This window comes from Anguilla rostrata, chromosome 5 (assembly GCF_018555375.3).
Source record: "Anguilla rostrata isolate EN2019 chromosome 5, ASM1855537v3, whole genome shotgun sequence".
Classification (NCBI taxonomy): Eukaryota; Metazoa; Chordata; class Actinopteri; order Anguilliformes; family Anguillidae; genus Anguilla; species Anguilla rostrata.
The window spans coordinates 37,684,426-37,706,293 of NC_057937.1; the positions used below are offsets into that span (position 1 = coordinate 37,684,426).

The 21,868-nt window shown below is 47.2% G+C and overlaps 1 protein-coding gene across 1 annotated transcript; it reads left to right on the top strand.

The window, feature by feature from the left end:
• The first annotated feature begins 1,157 nt into the window (after positions 1-1,157).
• LOC135255215 (collagen and calcium-binding EGF domain-containing protein 1-like) lies at positions 1,158-21,650 on the top strand. Its single transcript, XM_064336075.1, has 11 exons — positions 1,158-1,739; positions 3,210-3,290; positions 14,789-14,841; positions 15,326-15,460; positions 15,798-15,935; positions 16,908-17,041; positions 18,637-18,757; positions 19,316-19,455; positions 19,628-19,663; positions 19,942-19,977; positions 20,093-21,650. Exons 1-11 carry the CDS (start codon positions 1,633-1,635, stop codon positions 20,279-20,281), a joined length of 1,170 nt encoding a protein of 389 aa, XP_064192145.1. The 5' UTR covers positions 1,158-1,632; the 3' UTR covers positions 20,282-21,650.
• The last annotated feature ends 218 nt before the right edge of the window (positions 21,651-21,868 follow it).

Here is a 21,868-nt window from a genome sequence, read left to right on the forward strand (position 1 = left end):
GAATCAATCATGCTGGCAGCTCCCCCTGATTCCGATTGTGAAATATTCAGCGGTCCCAAGTTTATTTGCCAGACATCTGTACAACAGTGCTATCCTTTACTCTCAAATGTTAAAGGAAGACTTTTCGTCCTAAGAAAGCACTACTATATTTTTAGTGAACTGTGATATGATCTTACCTGTCAAAAGCGATCCAAGACTGTCATATTGAAAACTCAAAGCCGGGGATGTGAGAAGCCGATGTGTCTAAAGGCTGTTGGCACTTTGACTTTAAATATAGTTATTTCCAAGGATTTATTTAAACAAAAATTGAATTATTGTATTTCATTCATTCTGTTATTTATTGGCCTGAACATATTGCCAAAATCCCATACGGATACGTTTGTTATATTCACATCATAATCTAGACAATTTAGTAATATTGTTCTGATTTTCATTGCTTTCAGAGTGGCCCTATGCATTTATCAGCATTCATTTCGACGGTAGCTCTATATAAAAAGGAAGACTAGCAGTCCTTCCGGCGACAGCTAATGGGGATCCAAAATAAACAATAACCAATAAACAATGAACAGAGACAGTAGAAGAATTCTAGTGAATATTACGCAATAAAGCGCACTGGAGGTAATATAATGTATTGTCCTTACAGTGATTTTTCATTGGCAATATATAAATGTGCTTCTTCTAGCAGTTAATTATATTTGAGTAACGCACTCTTTTCATAGTATTTTACACACAGTCATTGACACTGGCTCTGCATATACCCTACATCGTCGCATTTTAAAGTATCATTTATAGATATATAAAGTTAGCTCATTTTAGTTGAAGGATTTACCGTTTTTCAAATTAATAAATAAGTAAAGGAACAAATAGTAGTAGCAGTAGTTGTAAGAACAAGAACATATGGCTTTATGTCATTATGATGCATATGATATAAAATCAACAAAAAGTCAATGTTTTAGAGCAAAATGCATTTTGTTTCGCTTTGCTGTCTTCTATTGTATCGGTGAAGAAAAAATGAGAAATAATTAGTCAAGCAGTCTCCTTTAGTATCAGTTTGTTCCTGAACGTGAAAAAAGCTCTGTCCCTGTCATTGTGCTTCCTACATGTCTCTGACAGGGACGCTTTCTATAGTTTATATGTGAACGATAGATGATGATCGAAAGAGCAGGGAGGAAGAGATGAAAGGAGGCTGAGATGAGAGAAATTGTGGCTGCGGATTTGGTCCACGAGAGGACGATGTGGAGGTATTTTTACGCTGTCAAACTGAGGTTTTTTTCTCTCTTTTTCCGAAGTTGGTGCTTAAAAGCAGGAATGCAAATCCGCTGGGGATTATTGAGCGGACACGCACTCATCACGACACATGGTAGAAGGAAACCTCTTCCAGGTCTGCCAAAGGGTATATGATTTGGTGCGCAATAGTTGGAGCGGCGGAGAAAACGGTCTCACTCGTTATCTTAACATTCAATACTGTTAGAGGCTACTCTGAGTTTGAATTTACCATCGCATTTAATATTGGTTATTTACGTGAAACTGACCTTACCTACACGTGTGACACGTTTGAAAGGTATATTTTTATTTGTTGAAGGAGTTAAAGCAGGTACAACAAACCGCGTTCAAGAATAAAGCGCAGTTGGAATGGATCGCCTTTTTTGCGCTACATTCTTGCCTTTTGCATTCTGCGTTTTTTGGGGGAATTCTGCCGTGAGTGCTTTGACAACGCGGATGGACGTGGACCGTACGGGGTAAGTTAGACAGGTTTCTTTTTATGGTTTAATGTTGAACGACTCCTCCAGCCCCCCCTTCCTTTTGTGTGTGTGTGTGTGTGTGTGGTGGGGTGGTGGGGGGGGGGGGTGGCTGACACGAAACTTGAATGAATGTTTCATCAAAGCTGAGCTGACCGGTGCTGTTTAAAGTCGCCTGGGGCACAGAAGGGCAGATGTTCTGCTCCCGTAAGCAGTGATGATTGACGAGCAGATGTCTGAGCGAATGGGTTGCTTAAAAGTTTAGCAAGTGTTCAAACACGGATTCGCTATAAACAATAGTTTGATATGTAATTACAACTATTTTTATAACATAAATGACTGCTTGCAATTCAAACAGCATATGATATTGTTCACATATGTGTAGACGAGGACCTGGACACTGAGTCAGACAATTTATTCCAAATTCATTTACCAACCCTTTCTGACTTGGTTTTTGTGATTTTCGGTAAATCCGTGATGAGGTCATATTCTTGAGAAATCCGTGAGGGCAGTAGCCTATTTGGCCGACGTGTTGAATATCAAATGCAGAGTTGATTCAGATTGAAGAACAAAACAGAGGACAGAGAACAAGCTACGAGGAGTCCTTTCGAAAGTCAATTCCAAAAGGAGGAGGTGAAAAAAAATGTATGCTTTTTAAGAAAATATGTTGCACAGTTTTCAGTCTACATCTGTATATAGGCCACTTCTCTTCTTGGCGCTTTGAATAATATGATTGTAGGCAGAAAACCGCTATTTTATCACACTCTTGTTGGGAATATATATTGAAAAAACGGTCTAGGTAGAATCTGATGAACAACATTAAAGTTGTGAGAGTTTTAAGCCAGGAAAGAGTATAGCACGGATAACACCACCACTGAAGCGCTACAGAAAGAGAATGAACAGGCGTCAGCTTAAGCCAGACTCAACCTGCTTTTCCCATGACTGTATGCTGGCTGGCTGCCTGTCAGACACCATTACAGGGACCACCTTACCACGGTTTCACATTATTTGTGTCCAACACATTGTGGAGACCAGTAGCGGGGGGGCACCCCCATAGTTTACTGAGGCATAAAAGGAAGTCGGGGGCTGGATGCCTTGGGGGATTTGCAGTCGTATTAGAGGTAGGGGAGAACAGAATTACATTTGAGTGACATTTGGTAATGTGCACAACTAAGTAAAGCTTCAGCAGTTGTTATAGCAGCCCCGAAATTTAGCTGTCTTACTAAGTTCAAATCCAGTCATTTTTTCAGGTGTCATCCAAACAGAACCATGACCTTTGTCTCTTTATCATGTGCAAATAAATGGCCAATTTAACTGCACGTGCTCCACTCATTGATGACTAGGAACAATCACAGTATTTCTGGGTGCTTTTGTTGTCTTCTGGTTGTTCTGCGTAAAACGGATTTGTTTTAAGTAGAATTTAAAACTCCCTTTGTAACTGGACTTCTGTTTCATTTTTCCATTGGACAGGGAGGAGTGTCCAGAAAACAAGATTGTGACAATCGAGTACACATGTCTCAAAGCAGGTGGACAAAATAGCACCTGTCTCAGGTAAGAATCCACCTTCACCCTCATCAATTCCACATTGCAAGAATCACCTAAATACACCATATATACATCCCTACAGTTTTCCCCTCTCCATCACATGTCCTGTTCACACACAGTAAAGTGCGCAGAGTTAAATCAACTCTTACAGAGTACGTATGCTCCCTATTCCGCTCATCTGTACTTTGTTAGAGTTAAATTAACACTGGACATTCTACTGTGCAGAAAGTATGGCAATGGTTACTTCTGTGTGCAGTCAAAAAATACAGTCTGTTTACTGTTAAGGTAAGCACATGAATCTGTGTTTCGTCTCATGGGGTTTGGAGATTCATAAGAGGCAGGGCCAGCCCAGTGGCTCAGTATATCCTGCTGAGTTTTTCTTAGGGAAGACTAGTGCATGTGACTGTCTCTGGCTGACCAATCTCATTTCAAGTCAGAATCATGAATACTTTTTGCTACAGTCATCCTAAATGGGTGGCAGTGCCACTGGCTAAAGTGTCTTTGATAGTCACCAGACCTTCCTTTATCCTCTGTGGAGGCAGTCACACAATGGCCATTGTCGATGGGCAGGCATGGGCACATAGGATGGTTAAGCCATGTGTGGTTCCTCCTGAAGGAAAAATGAACAGCTCTTTGGACAAAAGCTGGTGTGAGCAGTTGCAAGCCAAATGCATGGCTGTTTGGGTGCCTCCATTCTTTTGGGCTCTGTTTTCAAATGCAGGGGCCCGTTTTTGTGATTAGACCTATTGGACTGCTAACGCACGAAGAGCACCGCTCTGCTGCAGCTAGTGCTTTCAGCTGCTCGTGTGAGGAGTTCTGCTGAGCCGATGCATCAATAAAGTCCTTCTGGACTTGGCTACAATGACTTGGCCAAGTTCAGCACGATTTGATTGAAACACACCGCCCGGCGTATCATTACCCAGAGAACAAAATGTTGATAAACAGCACGCTGCCTTGTTTGAATTACGTAGTGTTGCAAAACCTCCGAAAGCCACCGGGATTTAAAGCGAGAGCGGAATCAACGAAGAGGCGGAGGACAAATGAGCGACAGAGCAGCGGGTCTTTGAAACAACACAGAACAAGTGGTTACGGGCCCGTCCTTCTGGATCCTTTCAGCGCCGAGTCTCCCTTGGGTCGGGGGGATCGCCTGTTTCGGATTGGCGGCGGTGCCATCAGTCGGCGGTGATAAAGAGCCGATTACCTCATTGACGCTCGCTTGCTCCGTAGCCCTGGGGGTGCGCATGAACAGCACTGTGTGCTGTGAGGCCATCAAAAACCCAGGGTCTCTAAACTCAAGCGGCTAATCAAACAGTGATCTACCAGCCTGTCAGGTCTTAAACTTGCTTCATCCCCGCACGCGTAATGCCCACCTTTCAGCTGGAGAGGACGAACACCTGGCTTGTGGATGGTTTTGGAGAGAGAGAGAGAGAGAGAGCGAGAGAGAGAGAGGGAGAGAGAGAGAGAGAGAGAGAGAGAGAGAGAGAGAGAGGAGAGAGAGAGAGAGAGAGAGAGAGAGCGGGGAAAGGAATGAAAGAAGTCTGTTTCCACTCGAGTGACTGTCAAAACTGTTGTTGTAGTACAGTGGCAGAGCCTGGTCTCTGGGGGAGAGGGAAATATTTCAGACGCGGTGCAGTTTGTCCACCTCCCACAACAGGGGGGAGCATGCCATTTGAGTGAAACGCATTCGCACACCCCGTTCCCCCGCCTCGCGCCGAAAAAGAATAAAATGTTTCTCTGCTATTAGAAATATTTTCCTGTCGTTCCGTGAAGGCTCTGGTCTGCATTGTTTTTTTTTTCTGGCGTTCCCCGGTGACGGTCCACATGGGACAATCATGTTTTGGCTGCTTTATGAAATCATTTCTGACTGTTTTCTTGGTTGGGAGCGGAGAGGGGGGCAGACTTTGGCTTTAAATTTTACTGGTCGTTAAGAACAGCAAGTGCTTTGCCGCTATGGTGAACTTACCTGAACTCTCTGACAGGTTCTTGGGCATGGACGTGGCTTGTGTTTTACGCAAATGTAAAAACCGATGTTCTACAAACGAGGATTTTAAAAATGTTGCGCGTAGTCCTGTTTTACAGCTGCTCGCGGCTACAGGTATGGGTAAAATCCGTGTGCGTCAGTAAAGCCGACCGTGATACTGTATCATTCTAGCGCCAAGGGTCTAGCAACATTCCCTGGCTGCTCTGTGTCGTATATTGTACTGGCCTTGTGATTTTTCGTTGCCTGCTGGATTACGAGCGGCTTGTGTTGAATTTCAGCTGTCGTGCTCTTATGTGAAAGTTGGAAAGTGAGACAGAATGTTTGGGGTCTGGGATGAACTCTACGCTGCGTGTTGTAATCATAGAAACAGAAAGCGGGGGTGGCGGTGGTTGAATTCTATATTGCGGTGTGAGGGAACCAGGGCTGCAATCACAGAGGACAGCGCAGGGAACTGTCCGTCAGTCTATCGGTTTGCCTGGCTGACCAGCGATGTGGGAAACCGTCAAACCCCTGCGGCTGTCTGTCTGTGCAGATGGAGCTGTAGGCGGAACATGGCTTGCCAAGCCTTCTCTTTATCTGTTTCCTTTTTGGGGTTGGCTACACTAAACGTGGCTCTCCTCCTATTCCCCCCTATAAGTTACCCCAGCCGACCTTATCCTGACCCCCACCGATGTGCTGCCAATCACTGGTGCGGTGCAGCACAGCTGTAAGCACGTTTGTGAGACGCACCAAAGAGAAAAGGAGAAGACTGGAGGCATGTGTACATGTGCTTATGAGTGTGCGTGAGCAACTAAGTGTGTGTGTAAGTGTCTGCGTGCCTGTTTTTCTCTGTGCGTGTGTATGTTTGTGATTACGTGCGTGTGCATTTCTGTGTGTGTTTCTGTGTGCGTGTGTGTGCAATAGCGTGCGTGTGTGTCTGAATGCATGTGTGTCTGCGTCTGTGTGCGTGTGTGTACAATAGAGTGCGTGCGTGTGTGTGTGTGTCTGCGTGCGTGTGTGTGTGCAATAGCTTGCGTGTGTGTCTGTGTGCATGTGTGTACAATAGAGTGCGTGTGTCTGTGTGCGTGTGTGTACAATAGAGTGCGTGTGACTGTGTGCGTGTGTGTCTGCGTCTGCGTGCGTGTGTGTGCAATAGCGTGCGTGTGTATGGGGGGATCAGGAAAGGGACTTGTTGCCGATCCAAATGGAAGAAGCTGAGAGTCTGGCAGGCAGTGTGCTTCTTTCTGCAGGAGGCCTGCTTGGAAAACACAGACAGCTCTACAGGAAGAAACAGGGAGGAGGAGGAGGAGGAGACCGCAGGAGAGATCCTGCTACATATCAATCATAGCTCCAGCAATAAAACACAAGGCTAATGCCCTGTGAATGGTGGCCTTTGGTTACATGTGTTGAAGGTCTTGGATGATCTGTGTACCATTTCTCAATGTACTGGCCTTGTCTATGCAAATCGCTTCAGGTAAATTGCCGCGAGTGGGCAAGGATTCTGTGCCTGTTGACCGTTTGGGAGTTTTTACAATTAAAGACACACCTGGCAGCCAGTTTAATCTGTTTAAAGTCAGTTCAATAGAACTTAATTTATCTCCTTTGGCAACTAGTAAAACTTAGTAGTAGTAGTGCATAATACGAATAACTGTTAATGTATCTTCATTAGCACTGAAATTCAATCAGCATTTGTGCTCCAGTTTGATCATTACAAGAGTTCAGTGCAAGAATTTCCTTTCAACACTGCTATCCAAAAAATAAAACCCAAAGTTTATTTATGCACGTTTAGTCGTAAGTTGATGTAACAGACAGATGTTTATTGAATCTAGGCCCAGGCCCTTTGACCTTAATCTCAGATCTATTATATCTAATCCTGTTGTTTAGGCAAGGCTTAGTGATGAGAAATTCAGCACCAGAACAGCACCTCGGTTCTCACAGGCTCCGCTCTGAACTATCGCAGCGTGAAGCGCAACCACCTGGCAACCCTCCGCACGGTCTGGCAGAGGGACAGCTGGGCTGTCCCCCCCCCCCGGTCCCCGGGTGGAGCTCTGTGGGGAGAATGCTCGGATTCAGCCAGGCTCTGACGGAACGGAGCACCAGGCGGCAACGCGACGCGTGGAGCGCGCTAACCGAGCTCCAGCTTCACAAAAAGTTCTGAGAGGCCGCTCGACGCGCTCTTAGGAGGGGGGGGACAGGCCTCAGCCATACGCCCTGTGATCCCCGGACCTCGGTTTGTCGAGTCCAGCCATCGCGAGACGCGTGAAGACGCCGCCGCCGCCGACGAGATGCGTGTTCATGTGCTACGCGCGGTGTTTTGATACGGTTCGGAGCGGTCGGCCGCTGACAGCGATTGACAGGCCTGTACACTATCAGCAACTTGGGAAATGAGGTGCAAAGGCCAGTCGTGTCAGGATGCAGGAAGCGGAGAGGGACTAATGGGGAAAGGCCAATTTGATTTAGCCGTGCGCGCTGCGCCGCGGTAATGGGGAACAGATGCCTGGGATCGCGTTTTTATTATTTAGTACCTATCACGGGGGCAGTAACAGAGTGCGGTGAGTCTGCTGATGGGAGTTTGGACGGCACCTCACACTGTGTTCCAGAAAGGTTCTTGTGGGGGGGTGGGGGGGGCGGTAGGGGGGTGTTGGGGGGATCTGTCGGTACGCTTTACCTAGACCCTGATGAACTTGGAGCCCCCTGTCGGAGTACGGGCCTGCAAAGCTTGCCATATAAGTCCTGTTTACGGTGCCGCTGAACCGTCCCCTTTCTCGGGCATGGGTGCACCCGAACGGCGCGGCTCGTCCGGGGAGCGCGAGCGAGGCTAGCAAGTCGTGAAAACGGAGCGACGTTATTAATCTCTCGCTTCTCGCAGGCCGGCAGTTGATCTTGGAGGCTTTCAAGAATACCCTGATGAGTAACACTGCGAGCTCTACAAGCGTGCTATATCATTTTTTTTGGAGCCCGTTAGCTCCCCTGTCTGCCTTAATCATTTCTGCGCTACGTTGCTGAAAGGCTTTCATGAACCATTTCCTGTCCGCAGCCAATGAAATCTGGTGATTTATATCTGTGTCCTCATTTTTCAGACCCAAAATTCCAGCATGCTTCTCGTCCTTTTTGCATCAGTAATATTTAACCTTAATGGAGGGATAATCACCATTTCTTTTTATTATCACTATGCAAATCAGGAGCTAGTTCTATCTTTTCCCAGCTATGGATCAACCGTAGCTGCCAACATTGCAGAAAACGCCTTCCAATAAATGAATCGAAAACTTTGATGTTGTCAGAGCATTGTTTGAAGTGCAGGGAAACCGCTGCACATGGAAACACTTTTTTCTCCGTTTAAAAAGAAAGAAAGAAAGAAATAAATGTGTAGCATGCAACAAAAGAACTAGAGCCGGAAGCAGCCGGCATAAAACTCAGTAGCATTGCTTTCATGCTTTTTTTCTGGCCTCAAACTGGATTTAAAAAAAAAACTCCATATTGTTTTATTGTCCCATTAGGGGCGGTTAGAGTGGACTTTGGTGTGGGGTTTGAGCGGAAACCCCGCCCCAGTTAGAGTCCTGCTTGCCGGGTTTTGCTACTTCCTTTGAAGCACTGAAGGAAGCTTCATGAGCAGCCATGAAGAGTCACTGGCAAGGCTTCCCCCACCTCCATTCTGCTTCATACTTTGAGTCACCCTGTATCGTTTCCTTTGATCTTGCCCCCATGAGATGTGCCCAACGGCGCAATCGCTCTGCGGGTAAGACAGGTAAGGCACGCAAAGCATGGCGCGCACCGGGGACGGTCACATGACCATCCATCAGCAGAACCAGGCCCACGTCCAGTGACACCCAGAGTAGCAGGGGTGGGGTGAAGACAGGGGTCAGAAATTCCACATTCCTGTGGTGACATAGTCTCTGTGGGGTCATAGTCCCAGTGGGGGCTCAGTGACTCTCTCTCTGTCTCTGTCTGTCTGTCTCTCTCTCTCTGCAATGGAGAAGGATGCTATTGCATGTTATCGGCGTATAAAATTTCTGGAGGGACAGGAGAGGAAGTTGCGGATAAGGGCCGCGGTAGGAGGGGGAAGAGAGAAGGAGAGTGGAGGAGGGGGGGGGGAAGTTGAGTCGGTGACAGCGTTTCTGCGGCTCAGCCGGGGAGCGAGCGGCCTGGCTCTCCAGTGAAAGCGCGCTCTGTCCAGCGCCTGCCGCTGTGTGATGTGTCCCCCGGGGGTCGCGGCGCTGGAAGCGCGCTGACAGAGTAAATAAACAGCAGCCCCATGCGCTCGCTCACATTACAGATAACATCTCAATGTCTGCGCCGAGAAGGACGAAGATGGATGCCCATTCCAGCCCTTCTGTTACTTTCAAAGTTGGTTTTTTTTTTTACGATTTATGTATGCTTCTACTTGCAGCTTCTTTTATGGAAAACTTATTTTTGGTTTTTCAATTGTCTAATGTGTTCTGTCAGTCCATGCACTGGTAGTAATGCTATATATCTGCATTACTATATATTACATTAACATGTGCATGCTGCTTTGATATTCACCACAGACACGCACAGGCTCACAAAGACATTTACATACGCAGACATTAACAGACACCCCTACATCTTTGTCAGTGTCCTCTGTTGTCCACATTTCCAACCCCGTCGAAGCATAAAAAGCTAAAACCGCTAGAACCGAGTTCGGTAAAGATGTGATTGGCTGCGCCTGTCATTGAGAGCTTCTCATCCTCGTCTGTTCCTGGATGTTAGGTTGCATCTCTCTCTCTCTCTGTCCCAGGGCTTGTGTGTGTCCGTCGCCGCGGCGTTTGTCTCCGAGCCCCCGCCCCTGGAGGAGCTGAGAGAGGGAGTCAAAGTAACCGCAATCGGTCACTCAAAGCCTCACACGGGCCGCGTCTCTGCGCCTTTACCCCTCTCCTTTCGGGGGGCTTGAATGTGGAAACCCTATCTGAGGTCTAGTGGAGGGCTGCTCCCCTAACCCCTCGTGCTTGGGGGAATACGTTTAATTGATTGTGGCTTTAGGCCCTGTTTATGGAAAACATCACTTTAATTTGTCCTTGTTTGGCTGGCCGTAAGGCTCCGCAGACCTGGGGTTCATAATGGATGCCCTTCCTTTGTAGTACATTCTTGCCGCTAATGCACAAATAAATCACGCCGCCGCGAACGGAAAACAATAACAGTGGACGCGCCCCCCCCCCCTCCGGGGGCAGCCTCTCGCTAAAGCACATAATCTGGCGTGTAAAGCGATCCCGGGGCCTGGTGCGTCTCTGCGCAGCGTCCGCCGTCTCCCCGCCCGGCGCTCTGCTGATCTTGGCAGCCGACGCGGGGTCCTGCAAGGGCTCCTCCGCCCCACGGCAGGTAGCCTGGGCGGGCAGGAAGGAGGAGGAGGAGGAGGCGGGGGCAGGGTGGGGTCGGCTGATGGACATGCCTGCTTTGGAGATGGACAACCCCCACCTCCCCACACTCCAACCCACCCCCCCAACCGGAGCCCAAGAACTTGGCCACTCACTGAGTCAGTGTGCGGAGTCCCGTGATTCTTTATGTCAGGCACTGAGGTGGCTTGGCTGAGTTTTGTAGTGAGATTTAACTGAGACCAAACCACACGGGCAGAAACTATGTCTGCTTCTCCCAGAGCTTCGCTTTCTCTCTGCAGTAAGACTGAAAAACAGCTCAGGCGCAGCCAAGGACGCCTATGGTGGAAGGGCTTCGGCGTATCCATCCTTACACGGACGTGCTTTGAAGAGATAAGGGCCTGGATTCGATTAACATTTATCTTTATCCTTGTCTCGCAGTTAAATGCAAGTTGTTTTGGTTTTGGCTCAGTTGGGATTTTTTTATATTCTTTTCCCTTCTGGAAAATGGCCATCGTGAAGTGCTATATGACAGCCTGCCATAAAGATTGATTGATACGCAGAATTTGCCAAGTTTCGTGATCAAATGATCTCATCTAACTACAGCTGTAAAGGGGAAAAAGGCTTGCCTTATTTTATTCATCAAAGTAGATAAATGTTAAGTGTTGATTGAATCCAAATGTTGATTGAATAAAATTATCTGAAGTGGTTGCAGGTGAACTGGGGAGATTATTCTGCCAGCTGTGTAGGTCAGACTGTCTTACCATCTGTTTATTGGTTTTTATGTGAGATATAAAGTTGTTGATGGGCAACAATGTGGTATAATGGTTAAGGAACAGGCCTTGTAGCCCAAGATGTGCTGGTTTGATTGGTGCTGTACTCTTGAGCAGCAACCTAACCTGCATTGCTTCAGTAAATATCCAGCTGTATGAATGGATTCTGTGTAATGAATGTAAAAGCTCTGGATAAGAGTGTCTGCTAAATGACAGTAGCGTAAAAATTTATATGAACATTTGACTGCTTGCTTGTTATAGGTCACTTAATCCTTGTTTCCTGGTTTATTTTTCCTGGTTCACTTTTGCTGGTTCATTTTGTTTCAGTGCAGCTTATTTTTGCTTTGGTCTACCTAACCTCACATGTTACTTGGCAGTTCAAAAGGTCTGTGAAATTACCTTAACATCTGCAGGTTGGCTATCTGGCCGCTGCCTGTTTTAGTTTGTCACAGTGAATTATTCTTACACACCTGTGTGGATTTTAGAGACACGCGTTTTTTGGAGCGTACGGCCTGAAGTCATGTCGACAAAAGCGAACGAAGACGAAAGGCAAGAACGGTGCCGTTTTAAAGGGAGTCTGTTCCAGATCTTCCCAGTTACGTTACATCCAGAGGAGCTGGTCGGATATTCGCTTCCCACACGAGCGGGAAGCTCCCGGTGTCCGGCAGGCGGAGAGAGAGAGAGGAAGCGAGGGACTTCCCTCCTCCACCAGGGCCCTTTAATGAGCCCTCGTGTTCTTTACGGATCACTTTCACTAATGACCCTGCTGACATTTACAAGCTGCTTCGTGTTACTCCTCCACTGCAGCCTGCAGACACGCACGCCTGTCACGTCAGCAGTGTGTGTGTGTGAGCATTTGTGTCCCCACCCCACACCCCCATGCCAGGGCAGTGTTTTGGGACCCACCGGTGGGTCACGGGAGGGAGAGGGGTTAGGGTGGGTCATGAGAAACATGGCTATTTTTATATTTTATCCTTCCAGTCGATGTTCACACCGGTCAAATAAAACTTGTTATATGCATTGTTGCATATTACAGGGTGCGGGTGGTTAAATAAAAATTTTATTTCAAGTTCCAGTTCCAGTTCCAATTTGCTACTTGAAATGTGTTAGGCTACAACTGAGGAAGGGGTGGATCACAGAAAATATGAATACATTTGGAAATTTAGAAATTCATAAATAGAATGCATGCCCAGAAAGTACAGAAACCACTGCACACCCTAACTAGTTTATGGAGTGCTATGGCTACTAATCGTTAGGATTTTCTTTTGGCTCATTAACCCAGCTGAGGGCTGTGAATGCAGCTGGGGACATCAGAGCCATGTCCTTTAGCAGTCTGACTGGCAGGCAGGCAGACAGACAGACAGACAGAAGGACAGACATACAGGCAGGCAGACAGACAGACGGGCAGGCAGGCAGGCAGGCAGACAGACAGTCAGATAGGCAGGCAGACATGCAGGCAGCCAATCTAACAGACAGGCTGGCAGGCAGGCAGACAGACTGACAGACAAACAGACAGCCTCTCCAACTCTGTTTATGTTGAGAGCAGCCGCGGCTGGCAGGCAGACAGACAGACGGGCAGGCAGACAGGCAGACAGACAGACAGGCAGGCAGGCAGGCAGGCAGATAGACAGGCAGGCAGACAGACAGACAGCCTCTCTGGCTCTGTTTATGTTGAGAGCAGCCGCGGCAGGCAGGCAGGCAGGGGGTCAGCTGTGGGAACTCCCCGCTCTCCGTCACCCCGGAGCGTCCAGCAGGTCCCGGCGTGACCCCCACAGCAGGGAGCCCCGCAGGACCGGGGCCGTGGAGATTGGGTGCCGGGGGAGGGGGGAAGGCGGGGCGCATCTGTTCCCCATTTGTCGGGCCCTGCCCTCTGCTTCCGAGCGCGGAGGGAGAACGGAGAGAGGGAAGGGTGGAGACGCTCGGGCCTGCTGCTATTCTCTGCGGAGAAACCAGACGACGGCTGAGCCGTCAACCACCGCGACCCTCCGCCCCCCAGCAATAATGCGAAAACGGTCAGAGGCAGGACGAGGCGACGCTTCGTCTGTCGTCTGTCAGCGCCGCAACGGGCCCATTTCATTGGTTGCTTCTTTCCGTAGGAGAGATAGGAAGATGGGTCAGGGAAGTCTGAGAGGAGTGATTTAGGGTTATGTTGCACGGCCTTTGGAGAAGAATAAAAAGTCAACTCAAGAAAGCCCTGAATGAGGTAACACGCTAAATTTCCTGTGACTAAACCATGTGATTTTTTAAGCGGAAAACTATTTTCTTTTTCCCTGCTATTTTTGTTGCGTGATGAGATGAGTGTTCCAGCGTTCATTTCCCGAACGTTCCCCTCTGTCCCGTTCTCATCTCTAATGCCTGTAACATGTGGTGCGGTTTTAAAAGTGTGATGATGTTTCCTGTTGTTGCCAGATGCGGCTGTTGCTAGGAGTAGCGCTGAAAGGACAGATGCGCTTGAGCAAGTGGAGCAGGTTTCTGCTCTGTGAGAATCTTACAGGCTGCATGCAGCACAGGCAGACGGTCTCTAAAGACTCAACCATTGCCGAGTTGATGGCCTCAATCAGCTGTGTTAAAGAAAGGAAATACTTTTTTTTTTTGATTGAGCTTGATAATTTACTCAAAGGGTCTTTTTTCATAGTTGACATAAAACATATTTTTGCTGGGATTGTTTACAAAGGCAACTGTCATACAGTGCTCTTCGTGTACGTGTTGTTAAGTATTTTCTTGTAACTGGGCTGTAACTCTTGACCAGTACATTCCAAGTAGTCATGTCACCATGTGATCTATGGTTAGGAAGACGGATAAACTTTCCTTGAAATGTAGACATAACATCCTCTTTATTACCATAATATGTTCTTTCGTTTTTTACGCAAAAACACCCCAGTGCAAAAATTGGTCTGAAAGAAACTTTTTCACTCTGCAAAACACTTTGCAGTAGTTCTAGTCAGAAGCATAGATGTTTCAGTCAGTCTTTTGCTTTTGTTGAGCCTTTGCATAAAGCAGATAACACTCTCTGTGTTCACACAGGAGCCAGACAGCCCTCCTCGAATAGTGACAACAGAAGGGGAGGGGGTGGTGACACTTTATCCAACACTGTGTCTTAATGCTCAAAAACAACCACACATCCCTCCTTCAAGCCTGACCAGTGACAGACAAAATCAAATGAACAGGCATCTGTCATTAATCAATGGCAGTACAAGCTCTTTTACGAGCTATTGTTTATGCACGGAGAGCATGCTCTAATGCTAGCTGCGGTTGGCCCAGGCCACCTACCTAGAACATCTTACATTAATTGGCTATGTTTAATCATTATTGGGGGGGCTAATGCATTACTAAGTTTCATTGCTTGATTACTTTGGATTGCTTAATTGTACATGGCAGGAATTAAAATGTGTTCTGATGGGTTGAGCCAGAACTCTGTGCTAATGAGCCCTGTCTCTGTTTCAGGAGGAAGTGCTGTGAGGGGTACAGGTTTGTGATGGGGCATTGCATACCAGAAAGTAGGTAAAAAATACACCTGCTCTCTTCACTCCACTCGTTAACGCTCTGAGACAAATGAAACATAGAGAGGCACTTAAAGTGAAATAAGAACACTAAATGGTAGATGTATAGCTGAGTATGTTAGAGTGTTAATGCAGCTTTCAAAATGACGTGACTTATATTTGTAATCAAGAACTTCAACCACAAGAGGGCAGCATGACACAGAATAACAAAACAAACATCTGCTGCATTCCAGCTAATGTGATTATTTAGACTGTGAAGCTAAAAGAGGATTCAAATGGAATTTTGAATTTTGTTTGGGTGTTCACAATATTACGTGCAGCTCAATGTAACTGTGTGGAGAAGATGTCTGTTTGTCTGTGTGTTTGTGTGTATGACCGAGTATGTGTATGTGCATGTGAGTGGGGTGCATATGTGTGTGTGAGAGTGAATGGGTGAGTGAGTGAGTATATCTTCAGTTGATTCTTTTGCTGCCATCTACAGGTGTGGATGTCTGTGCGGGCTCCCCCTGTGAGCAGCAGTGCACTGATAACTTTGGGCGGGTTGTCTGCACCTGCTACCCCGGGTTCCGCTTCGACAGGGAGCGCCATCGCAGCCACCAGCACCCGTACTGCCTGGGTCAGTCCACTGTTTTACTGAAAACTATTGCCCAATAAGAATGGTCTATCCTCCCTCTCACCCAATCAGCACTCTTTCTGCTTTCGCTCAGTTGGTCATCTTGAAATTTTCTCTCTCTCAGTGAGAGAAACACCCACTGTTTAAACCATCTCTTTCTTCCCCATGGAGTACAGTCCAACATTTCCGTTCTGCTTCTCTTAACCAATCAGCCTTCTGTTCCTGCTCTTTGTTTCTGTAAACCACTTGGCAATAACAGATTTCTTCTTTCATGTATTGAACATTATATTGAACGACAGCAGACACTGATCCCCCTGTGATGTATTTCTGGTTATTATAGATGTGGATGAGTGTGAGGAGTCAAATGGTACTGTGTGCGACCAGCACTGTGAGAACACGGCGGGCAGCTTCCTCTGCCGCTGCAGCAGCGGCTACAGCCTGGCTCCGGACAAGCGGTCCTGTCTGCCCAGTCACAACCGTGAGTCCTCTGCCTCTCCATGCCAATTATCCGACCAATAAAACAGGCCCAGCCTGATGCTGAGTCCTCTTTCTCACCACCTGAACCTCTCTCTCTCTGTCTCACTTCCTGCCCCTCCCTCTCTCTGTTTCACCTCCTCCCCTCCCTCTCTCTGTCTCACCTCCTCCCCCTCCCTCTCTCTGTCTCACCTCCTCCCCTCACTCTCTCTGTCTCACCTCCTCCCCTCCCTCTCTCTGTCTCACCTCCTCCCCCTCCCTCTCTCTGTTCTCACCTCTCCCCTCCCTCTCTCTGTCTCACCCTCCTCCCCTCTCTCTCTCTGTCTCACTTCCTCCCCTCCCTCTCTCTGTCTCACCTCCTCCCCTCCCTCTCTGTCACACCTCCTCCCCCTCTCTCTCTGTCTCACCTCCTCCCCCTCCTCTCTCTGTCACACCTCCTCCCCCTCTCTCTCTGTCTCACCTCCTCCCCCTCTCTCTCCTGTTCATCCTCCTTCCTCTCTGTCTCAACCTCCTCCTCTCCTCTCTCTCACCTCTCCCCTCCCTCTCTCTGTCACCTCCTCCCTTCTCTCTGTCTCACCTCCTCCCTCCCTCTCTCTGTCACACTTCCTCCCCTCTCTCTCTCTGTCTCACCTCCTCCCCTCCTCTCTCTGTCTCACCTCCTCCCCTCCCTCTCTCTGTCTCACCTCCTCCCTCCTCTCTCTGTCCACCTCTCCCCTCCCTCTCTCTGTCTCACCTCCTCCCCTCCTCTCTCTGTCTCACTCCTCCCCTCCCTCTCTCACTTCTCCCTCCCTCTCTCTGTCTCACTCGTTCCCCCTCTCCTCCTCTCTGTCTCACCTCCTTCCCCTCCCTCTCTCTGTCTCACCTCCTCCCCTCCATCTCTCTGTCTCACCTCCTCCCCCTCCCTCTCTCTCACCTCCTCCCCCTCACTCTCTCTGTCTGGCCTCCCCCTCTCTGGTGGCGCTCTGGTGGGATGCAGTGAGCTCCTCGGGGAAGTCGGACACGCTGATGAGCGCGGGGTCGTGCTCCCTGACCTGCCAGGACTTTGTCAGCATGAAGAACAGTCTGCTGCAGCTCAAACTGAGGCTGGGCAGCACCCAGCCCACCAGCCAGGTACGGTTCACACATCAACTCGTCATAATTTACCTATCTGAAACGGTATCACACTCAACTTAGCCCATACTGAGAAGTTCACCACATTCAAACTTAGCCCCATACTGAGACACAGTTCACCACATTCAAACTTAGCCCCATACTGAGACACAGTTCACCACATTCAAACTTAGCCCCATACTGAGATACAGTTCACCACATTCAAACTTAGCCCCATACTGAGACACAGTTCACCACATTCAAACTTCATACTGGAACGTCATATAACCTTAGCCCTACTGAGACACGTTCACACATTCAACTAGCCCTACTGGACACAGTTCCCTCAAACTTAGCCCCATACTGAGATACGGTTCATCACACTCAACCTTAGCCCCATACAAAGGTACGGTTCGCAATGCTCAAACTTAGCCTCATACTGAAGTATGGTTCTCTGCGCTGAAACCTAGCCTCATGCTGAGGTACGGTTCATCACACTGAATTCTGACCCATTGAGTCGTCTCCACGAATTACCTCATACTGGAGATTCTGCTTAATACATACTAAGTCGTTCACACCTACCTACCATACTGATACTTTCACCACAACCAGCCCATACTAGTATGTCCACTAACCTGCCCATACTAGTACGTTCACACCAACTGCCATACTGGATACGGTTCATCCTCAACTTAGCCACATACTGTTCACCACACTCAACAGCCAATAGTATGTCCACACTCAATAGCCCTACGAGATACAGTTCACCACACTCAACTACCACTGAGATACTTCACCACAACCAGCCCATACTAGTATGTCACCATAAACCTGCCCTACTAGGTCTTCACCACACTCGACCTTAGCCCCATACTGAGATACGCACCACCTCAACTAGCCATGCTGAGATAGGTCATCAACCTTAGCCCATAATAAGATGTTACCACCACCTTAGCCCCTACTAGATACTGTCACACATGCCTAGCCCTAGATACTTCACCTACTAATAGCCCTAAGATACTTACCACCTAACTAGCCTATCAGGGTACACGCTCAACTGTGAACAGGTTGTGCATCGTCTATCGGCAGACAACAGAACTGCTTACAAGCTGGGGTCCAAAAAATGAATTCCACTTTAATGGCCATACCATACTATCATGCTTGTATCCATGGATTTTATTTACAGGCATATGGGCTCCGGTTGAAGGTCTTAGTAAATGGAAATGTTGTTCTGTGAGTGTGTGAATAAATCAAATGCGTGGGAACAAACTGGTAACCTTGAAACTTTTTTCTGCTTCTGATAAAGCTCCATCCCACAATATGGCAGATCGATCTATATACACATGTGGTTTATTTCATGAAAGGCTATAAAACGCACCTGTGTACATGTGATAAGAATATACTGTACACAGAGTTTACCCTGAATTCGCACAGCTTTGGCCCAGTATATCAGGAAACTTGACACATAATAGACTCCATGAGAGAATGCAGAAGTCATATGAAAATGTTATTCAAAATGTCAGTCCGGGAGAGCTTTGAATATCATAATAAAAGCGGAGAACTGGCCAATGACAGAGGATTAATGTGTTGTGTTGGTGTACTCGTGTGGTTGGTAGGTTCTGTCTCCTGGCCTGGCCAACAGTAGTGACAAGCCCTCGCTGGGGTGGGGAGGAAAAGGTTCGGTCTCCCCTGCTCCTCCTGGCCCACCTGGTTCCCCGGGACCCCCTGGGGCTCCAGGTACGTGCACCAGGTGCTATCTGTTCTGTCTGTGTGACTGCTAAGGAGGTATCAGCGCTGTCAGTCTCAAATTCAGGCACTCACTTTCAATATTCTTTATACTGGCAAATAAAATAGATATAAATATATTTTATGGAAGTGTGGTCCTTATCTCATTTTTGCATATTTAATGCAGGACCGGCACCCAACTTCTCATACTGTTGAGTTGAGTGCGTTTCTTTTCCTTTATTATACTGGCATGACAAATGTACATTCATATTGCCAAAGTATATGCTTACTGTAAAAGTGTAATGCAATATCGTAGGATATAATAATATATGATTTTTTTATGTTAAGGAAAGAAAAGTAACTCACAATTTAAACTAGTTGGTAATAGTAAAATTTCATATTAAATTGGAGCAATATCTTGGATATCAAAAGTCAAATTAAATAATGCATGCAAAGAAAATGAATTTGTTCATTATTTACTGTAAAAGAATATTAAAATAGCAGTAATCTCTCTCTCTCTCTCTCTCTCTCTCTCTCTCTCTCTCTCTCTCCATCTCCTTTGCTTCCTAGGACTGCGTGGAGAGCCGGGTGAGCAGGGAGAGCCCGGACCCAGGGGCCTGTCGGGCCTCCAGGGGCCCCGAGGAGATATGGGTCCCATGGGGCCTGAGCCAGACCTTAACCACATTAAAAGAGGCCGCAGGGGCCCCGTGGTGAGTTTACACACATGCTTACCAAAGACTCTTCTCTTGCTTTAGCTTGTCCAGCACTGGCTAATTTTTGGAATCATTGGCTGTATTTAGAATGCTCTAATTTGAAGACCACTGGAACCCTTCTTTAGAATGTGTTTGATATCTGTGCTTATAATTCTGTGAACTCCACCAGGGACCACCAGGTGCTCCAGGAAGAGATGGCCAGAAGGTAACGTGGCATCACCTTGCATTTTGTGTGCAAGCATACATGTGTGCATTTGCGTTCACTTGTGTGTGCTTGTATGCGTGCACGTGGAGGCATCTACGTTTCTGTTTGTGTGTACAGTACGCGCATGTGAAATTGCAAGAGAAAGGCTGATCCCATAAGGTGTGCACAGTAGGCCCCACCCTGGCCTCAGTTCAAGGTTCACACAAGCTGTGCATGTGTGTGTTTGTGTGTGTGTGTGTGTGTGTGTGTTCTTACATGTGGGTATCTATGCTCTTCAGGGGGACAGAGGTGCTCCTGGACCAAGAGGACCAGCGGTAAGCCTCTTTACCATAGATTCCAGTTCATTGGCCTCAAGATGCATGCAGAACCCAGCATTGCTCCCATGGTCTTGATTGATTGTCTCATCACTCCGATTTCCTTTCCCCCCAGGGACCCCCTGGCTCCTTTGACTTCCTATTGCTGATGATGGCAGACATTCGAAATGACATCATCGAGCTACAGGAGCAGGTGTTTGGGCAGAGGCGTGGCATCTCCCTGGATGCCCCACCCCATTCCAGTGGAGAGACGGGACTTGGGGAATGGGGGTCAGGGCAAGAGGAGCACATGTTTAATACCTGACCATGGGACCTCCAGAGACAGTGCCCTCCAGTGGAAAATTTTAGACTGAGCGACTTGCACACAAATAGAAGCCCAAAGTGGACTGCTCTCCTCCTGTTATGTGTTTGTCTTCAAAGTCAGAATCAGGTCTCAAACTTATCTCCTGGTTGACATTCTGCCAGATATTGACACCTCTGGCATTTTTCCATCCTCTCAAGTAACAGAGACAAAGACTGTCGAGAGAGAAACTGGATTTCTCACTGCTCATGCCAAATGTTACTGCCTTGTTACTCCTCTCTTCAGCTCCAGAGGAAGGTACTAAAGACTGCCCCTCCTTCGAGCTTGAATCACTTACACCACCGCCTGCGTCTTTCTTAGCACAGTTTCAGAGGCGTGGACCTCTCCTACACGTTAATGCCCATGTCCTGGTACACTGCGTACTGAGCCAGAGCCTCCTACAGTGCCTTTTCATAAAGCTCCTTTACTGTACCTCCTCCAAAAAACATATATGCACATTATTAATATTTCTGAAACATTTTGGGAATACTTTCTTTGAATAGTCCTTCATAGAAACGGTTTTATAGTTTCTTAAGGACTACACGACCAATGATAAATACCTATATTAACAACCATAACTATTCATGAGGTGTGTTTTGTCACCAACGATCTATATATGCCGCTTTGCATTTGACATATTTATGAATGTCTGCATAGTGCTCATCAAGGTGCAGTGTTGTGCTTATGAAAATGTTATATTGCTTTTATGAAGGACTGTTCATAGAAAATGTTTCTTAAATTTTACACAGCGGTTTCAAGAAGACACAAACAGTACACTTAGTGTGCACTTAGTGTGCACTAAATGAAAGAGTTTTGAGAAGAGTGGCATCAGCTAAGAGGGATAAACAAGCCTCTGAGTTGATGGAGGACCCTTGAAAATTGTTTTTTTTCTCCCCTGAAACTCGAATTTTCTTTATATTCTGATGAATGGTTCCCTATATTCTGTAATTGTGTCAGAAATCTTTGCTGGCCTGAAAGCCATGTCTGGACATGAAGCACAGACTGCTGTCTCCATGTTGACACTGCAGTGGATGGGCTTTGTTAGCTTGCTTTGCAGCACTATGATTTAGACACAAGAATACTTTGGGTGTGAGTGCGCATGCGTGCATGTGTGTGTTCCTTGGTGTTTGTGCAACTGTGTGAGCGCGTGCGTATGTGTGGGCTTAAAGGCTTGCATCAGCCCAGCATTAATATTAACCAGGTCAAGATGTTCACGGACCATACTGCCAGCAAGCATCTACTAATCAGAAATAATATGTGTCGTTAAATTATAAATGCCAAGAATGTAAATAGTTATAAGCAGTGAATAAAATGAAGGAATCGCACAAACAAATCTTCGTAGGGCCAGCTGTTTGGCCCAGGCTTGGGAAAGCAGGTTGTTTCTTTATTGTTTTCTCGGATGTTTGCGGTCAGCTGTTTTCATGAAAATGTGTGTGGCCCTGCATGCGTGGAATACCAATACCGTGTGGGTATGTCTACAGACATGCCTGTTTGTCAGTCTGTGTGTATTGGCAGCTGGGTATGTATGAGAGCTATATACATATACATTTT

Excerpts from the sequence above, each read along its gene's own strand:
- LOC135255215 (XM_064336075.1), top strand. The coding sequence starts at position 1,633 with ATGGATCGCCTTTTTTGCGCTACATTCTTGCCTTTTGCATTCTGCGTT. Across the intron at positions 3,291-14,788 it reads CAAAATAGCACCTGTCTCAG|GAGGAAGTGCTGTGAGGGGT; the intron begins GTAAGAATCCAC and ends TCTCTGTTTCAG. Across the intron at positions 19,664-19,941 it reads CAGGAAGAGATGGCCAGAAG|GGGGACAGAGGTGCTCCTGG; the intron begins GTAACGTGGCAT and ends TATGCTCTTCAG.